Below are 6720 nucleotides of genomic sequence, written 5' to 3'. Positions count from 1 at the left end.
GAGGCGGCGCAGCGCGGGCAGGCCGGCCAGGGCCTCGGGGGCCAGCACGCCGAGCGCGTTGTGCGCCAGCCGCAGCCAGCGCGCGCGCGTCAGCCCCTGGAAGGCCATGGCCGGCAGGTAGACCAGGGCGTTGTGGGCCAGGTTCAGGGTGGCCAGCGCGCCCAGGGCCCCGAACGTCCCCGGCCGCAGCTCCTCCAGCATGTTCCCCTCCAGCTCCAGCCGCTGCAGGGAGCCCAGCCCGTCCAGGGCTTCCTGGGGCAGCGAGCGCAGGCGGTTGGAGGCCAGGTTGAGAAGGAGCAGGCGGCCCAGGCCCCGGAAGGCGCCCTCGGCCACCAGCTCCACCTGGCAGTGCCGCAGGTCCAGATGGGTCAGGTAAGGCAGCTCCTGGAAGGCGGCTGGGGGGATCACCTTCAGCATGTTTCCTTGGAGGTCCAGCCGCTGAGTCAGCTGAGCCGGGAGGGGTAGGGGGGAGGCTGAGCGGCAGGAAGACCAAGGCCCATGCCCCTTGCCAGCCTTGGCCTTGGCACGCACTGTTCCCTCACCTGGACACTCCTCTCTCCCCACGTCTTTCCTTCATTATCTTCATCCTGCTCCCTGACACCTCCTCCAGGAAGCCTCCCTCCCTAGCCACCTGGGCACTTTTCACATTGAACTGTCACTGCCCACGTACTTTTTCTCCTCTCCACTGGCTCCTGACTCCACAGAGCAGAGGCTATATCTGAGTCCAGTCCATCCCCTGTTCTCTCCAGTTTTCTCCTGCAGGCTTTAGGTCCCCTACTTGTTCCAATCACACAGAACTTAAAATAGATCCTCTGCCGAGTGTTGGTTGTTATTCCCATTTTACAGACGTGAAGACTGAGGCTAGGAGAGGAACAGTGACTTGCCAAGGTCTCCCTGCTAGGCAGTGGCAGATCCACTGGTTCCAACCCAGGCTCCCCCTGCCGCTCTCCCTGCCCCCTCCCCCACACCCTGCTGACCTCCGGGATAGCGTTTGGCACCTCAGTAAGGTTCTGGTGCCGACAGGCAACATGCCGCCTGGAATTGTCGCAAACGCACGTCTGCGGGCAGCGTTGGGCGGCCACGTGCCAAGCTGGGCCTGGTGGCAGCAGGAGGGGAAGCAGCAGCACCAAGGAGACGCTCTGGGTCCTGGGAGGGGGCGGGGGGGGTGTCACGAGGGCGGACGCCCCACACTGTCCGCTCACCGAGCCCAGCTCCTGTTTCCAGAGCCCCTCTGATGTCTTCCTCCTTTGCCCCAGGGAAGGTGCCGCTGCCCTGAGCCTCACGATGCCCCACGCAGCAGAGCCCTGAGCCCTTTTAGCCTAGTTTAACACTGAGGGACACTGAGGCTCAGAAAGGTGACGTGGCAAGCCCCTTCGACCATCTCTGCCCTGTGGCTCACTGCATCCTTGTTGAATATGGGATGAGCTGAGGGCTCAGAGGCCGTGCCGGGCCGGGTAAGGCTCTGGGTCCGGGGGAGGCCGGGGCCTCCCGGCGTGAGGGTGGCGGAGAGAAGCAGCCGGACCTCAGACAGAAGTGGTCGCAGTTCCTCAGTGGCAGGGAGCATAATGGCACCCATGGTGAGGAGACAGCCTGGCAGCCAGGGGGACCCAGGCCGGGCCCGAGTTTATACGGCCAGGTTTGGGGGACCAGGTATTGCTTGGGTCTGAGAGCTTGAGGGGCCTTAATGGCCGGTCAGCACCACACAGGCAGGTGAGCAGAAGGCTTGGGCCTCTGAGCCCTGCTGTCCCTTCATCTTGGCCCCCGCACCAGCCTGGACTGGGGTGGGGGAGCTGAGGGACAGATGGGCTTGGCTGGGCTTTGGGCAGCTCGTCCCCTTACTGTCCATCTTCCCCCAACTTCCCCCATTACCCAGTGGACCCCTTCACCTCACGACTACACCCACTGCCTGTCCCTTCTCAGGGATGACTGTCCCGGGGCTCTCCTGCCCCTCTCCCCCATGCTCTGCCTGCCACCAACCAAAGGGAACTTTCCAAAATGCAGATGGGCCCTGACGCCACCAGCTAAGAACCTTCCAGCATCTCCACGCGGCCTTTGGTGGAAAACCTTAACTCCTGATCCCACCTGGAAATGTACTCAAATTGTCCAGTGTCACCCTCGGCTCCCCGGCCATAAACACACGCCGCCGCGACACCTAACACGCCCAGCTCTTCCATATGTCCTCAGCCCACATCACGGCCTCTGCGTCAGACCTCCACCCCCAGCCTCCCCAGCTCTGCTCACTGGTGGTCACCATCAGTTTTCTAGAAGGTGGGGGCTGGTGACATCCTCCAGAGCCTGGGGTGAGGCCAAGGCTCCGGGTGGACTGGGGAGGGGGCCCGTGAGGACAGACCCCCTCAGGGACAAGTGTGCAGGGTTCAGAGGCCTGCTGAGCTCCCAGATGAGCCCCCGAGGACGAGCCCACGGGAGCTCACTGGAGCAGCTGCCCTCCATTCACCATCTTCCTCAGAAACTGCTTCGGGGACGCCCTTGGGGAATCTCTCCCTCCCCCCCCAGCAGATCCCAGAGCCCCGTCCCCCAACCCGTGAGGCCCAGAGAGGGCCAGGAGCTTGCCTGCAGCCCCAGAGCTTCTCTAAACGCCCCCATGTGCCCCCTAAAGACTCACGCCTCCATGCCGTCCGGCTCCCACTGCCAGTCAGCCTGGCCGCCGCAGGAGCCCCCCTCTCTGGCCCGCAGGCCTGGCAGCAGGGACAGGGCTGAATGAGAGGCATTGTGGGCAGTCCAGCCGGAGGCTGAGGTGAGGGAGGGGCGGGCAGGGGTGGGAGGCGGCTGCAGTTACAGGGCCTCCTGCCCGGCGCCGGCTCAGGGCTCAGGATGGTGGCCCAGGCCTGAGAGCCCAGCCTGGGCAGCGGGGTCCCCGGCTGGCTGGCAGGGAGCCTCCAGCGGCCAGCCTGTGGGTCCCGGCCCTGGGCTCCCTGCCAGCTATGGGGTGTCCGGCCGGCCTGCCCCTTGTAGCCTTGCTCTGAGACAAACAATATGAGTAAGTAGCTCCCAGGGTTGCCGTGGGGCCAGGAAGGCCCCTGGAACGTAGCAGGTGCTCAAGAATGGCTACCTCCATCCTTTCTGTTGTACACACGTACACGCATTGTTTAACAGCGTACAGATAATATTCTATTTTTTTTTCACCCAACATCGAATGATCAGGAGTGATCCTGGTTGACTCTCCTTAGTCATGTTTTAACTGTTGTATAATATTCCATTGTATACAGGTGGCAACTCTGCTTATCCATTAGTCTTGGAGATTTTGGTCACCTCCAACTTTCTGTTACAAACAATACTGCAAAAACAATGTCCAAACACGTACCTTCCTGGGTACCTTTGCAAAGTTCATCTAAACCATAGCAAACTTCTATATATCCTGTGATTGTTCAGATCCATGTTTCTGGTGGATCTGCATCATCATTCAGTTTGCTTGAGTTTCATTTGTTTTTTAAACCAGAAATAGCGTCATACCACACAGACTTCTGCATGTGCTTTATTTCACTCAGCAAATTTCACATCAGTGGCATTGCTCAGTGAGAACTCTTCTAGGTCCGTTTTTTCCATTCAGCATGTTTGTGGGCTTCATCTGTGACGCGTATTTTAAGAATGTGTTTATTTTCTTTTTTTAAAATTTTTTAAAATGTTTTATTTTTGATACAGAGAGAGACAGAGCATGAGAGGGGAAGGGGCAGAGAGAGAAGGACACAGAACCAGAAGTAGGCTCCAGGCTCTGAGCTAGCTGTCAGCACAGAGCCTGATGGCGGGGCTAGAACCCACGAACGTGAGATCTGACCTGAGCCGAAGTCGGAGGCTTAACCGACTGAGCCACCCAGGCGCCCCTATTTTCATTTTTATATACCATGTCAGCACTCCGTTCCGTAAATAGTCCACAGCCGCGGCCCGGGGCAGAGGCAGGAGAAGAGCCATCTGCCCCGGATGCAGGCAGTTGGGGGTGGGCTGTCGGTAGGGAGCTTAAATGCAATGGTTTGCTTTTTATTGTGCTCACATGCTGGCTGGCGACTCTAAACAACACTGATGCTAAAATATTCCTCCCTGCTTAAGCAGAGGATTCTCACCACCACCACCTTCTTTTAATGTTTATTTTTTGAGAAAGAGAGAGGGTACAAGTGGGGGAGGGGCAGAGAGCGAGGGAGACAGAATCCAAAGCAGGCTCCAGGCTCTGAACTGGCAGCACAGAACCTGATGTGAGGCTCGAAGCCACGAACCACGAGGTCTTGCCTGAGCCAAAGTTGGGACACTTAACCAACTGAGCCGCCCAGGTGCCCCCAATCCATTCCACTCTTGATGGACATTTGGGTTGCTTCCGGGGCGGGGGGGTGCTGTTATGAAGAGTGCTGCTCCCCGTGTTTGTGCGTCTTTTGGAGAACACAGCATGACCGTCTCTGTCAGGATGTACCTCCGGGTGTGACCGCGGGTCTTGGAAATGTTTCTTTCAGCCGCAGTGGATACTGCCCAACAGTTTCTCAGAGTGTTTGCACCGATTTACACTTTGCCCCAGCAGTGTGGGACTTCCGTTGCTCCACATTCTCACCGATGCTTGGTATGGTCTTTGCCATCCCAGTGAGGGTAGGACAGCATCACGTGATGATTCCAACACGTTTCTCTCAAGACTAATGAAACGAAGCACCTGTATTCGTGTGCTTTTTTGTGAAGTCCCCATTCAAACCTTCTGTTCATTTTTCTATTGTCTTATTAACTTCTGGAAACTCTACGTAGTCTGAATTTATTTATTTATTTTTTTCGTTTATTTATTTATTTAATGTTTTTTATTTATTTTTGAGACACCAAGAGAGACAGTGTGAGGAGGGGAGGGTCAGAGAGAGAGGGAGACACAGAATCCGAAGCAGGCTCCAGGCTCCGAGCTAGCTGTCAGCACAGAGCCTGATGTGGGGCTCGAACCCACAAACGGTGAGATCATGCCCTGAACCAAAGCCAGCTGCTCAACCGACTGAGCCACCCAGGTGCCCCTATTTATTTATTTATTTAGAGAGTATGAATGGGGCGGGGAGAGGGAGAATCCCAAGCAGGCGCCACAGCAAAGAGCCAGATGCAGGGCTCGAACCCACAAATCATGAGATCATGACCTGAGTTGAAACCAAGAGTTGGGTCCTTAACCAAATGAGCCACCCAGGAGCCCCTCTGAATTATTTTGGAATATGTACCACAGAAGTGCCTGGCTGGCTTGGGGTCCTAGGCTCCAGCCCCATGTTGGGTGTAGAGATTACATTAAGGTTCATGAGTTAGAGCCTCACATCACGCTCTGTGCTTAGTGAAATTCATTTATTCACATGAATGCAGACAGCTCCTGCGTCTGGTGTATATTCACTGATGCACATTAAAAAAAATTTTTTTTAAGTTTTTGTTTGAGGAATCTCTACACCCAATATGGGGTTCGAACTCACAACCTTGAGACCGAGTCACATGCTCTTCTGACTGAGCCAGCCAGGTGCCCCTTAACTGATTACCTCATTGCATGCACATGCTGTAATTAACCATTCTTTCCCGTGGATATTTAGGTTATTAGTTTCCTGAAATCTTTTATTAAGCTGCCCTGTAACTTGTCGCCGTGTATACGTGTGCAGTGGTTTCTCTAGGGTAGATCCTCAGAAATGGAACTTGAGGTCACAGGCTAGACATAGCCTCACCTTTTTAAGTATCTGCCGAATTGTTCTTTAAAGTGGTTTTACTAGTTTGACATCCCTCCAGCAACATAGAAAATGTAGGCGATTCATTGCTTTCCTGGTGTCACCTCTACAGGACATTTGAGTCTGGTCCAAAATGGCGCCTCTGTAGTTTTGTTTTCATTTCCTTGATTACCCATCAAGTCCAACAGATTGTTTGCTTTGCACGCTACATTGCCTGTGAACTCTGTTCACGTCCTCTGCCCTATTTTCAACTGGATGTAGTGTTCTCAGCACGAACCCTGATACGTGTCGCAGGGTCTTTTTGTACTCTATCACCTTGCCAATTCTTACGGTGTTTTGTTTTTGTTTGTTTGTTTTTGAGGGACAGAGACAGGCAGCGTGAGCAAGGAAGGGTCAGAGAGAGAGGGAGATACAGAATCCGAAGCAGGCTCCAGGCTCTGAGCTACCTGTCAGCACAGAGCCCGACACGGGGCTCGAACCCACAAACCGTGAGATCATGACCTGAGCTGAAGCCGGACGCTTAACTGACTGAGCCACCCAGGCGCCCCCTTACGGTATTTTTTGTTATGGTATTTTTGGCTGTTATTCACTTATTAATTTGACAGAGGCAAATTTCCTCATGGCTTGTGCTTTTGGGGAGTCAAAAACTGCTCTTGCGTTGGGGTACCTGGTGGCTCAGTCAGCTAGGTGTCTGACTCTTGATTTTGGCTCAGGTCACGATCTCACAATTCAGAAGATCAAGCTCCACGCCGGGCTCTGCACTGACAGCATGGAGCCTGCTTGGGATTCTCTCTCTGCCCCTCCCCAGCTTGTACACGTGCTCTCTCTCTCAAAAAGAAAATAAACCGTAAAAAAATTCTTTTACTCGTGTGTTCTACTTCCTTAAAAAACCTGTGGCTGTTAAACGGATGGAGCACGCACTCTGAATGTCGCAGACGACGGCGGTTTAGCTGCCTTCACCCCGTCCTGGCCCCTGCCATCCCAGCCCCCTCCTACCCTGGACGCGGGGCTCACACACACACACACACACACACACACACACACACACACACAC

At 55.0% G+C, this 6720-nt stretch overlaps 1 protein-coding gene across 1 annotated transcript in view; it reads right to left on the bottom strand.

Moving 5' to 3' along the window:
• Positions 1-2720, bottom strand: part of CHADL (chondroadherin like) — a 10438-nt gene extending 7718 nt beyond the window's left edge. Inside the window, 3 exon segments of the mRNA XM_029955407.1 lie at positions 6-447; positions 978-1146; positions 2624-2720. Coding sequence (XP_029811267.1) covers positions 6-447; positions 978-1146; positions 2624-2631 — 619 coding nt within the window. The 5' untranslated portion in view covers positions 2632-2720.
• Between the last annotated feature and the right edge of the window lie 4000 nt (positions 2721-6720).

This window comes from Suricata suricatta, chromosome 10, assembly GCF_006229205.1.
Source record: "Suricata suricatta isolate VVHF042 chromosome 10, meerkat_22Aug2017_6uvM2_HiC, whole genome shotgun sequence".
NCBI lineage: Eukaryota > Metazoa > Chordata > Mammalia > Carnivora > Herpestidae > Suricata > Suricata suricatta.
This window is presented reverse-complemented; position numbering and strand designations above follow the sequence as displayed.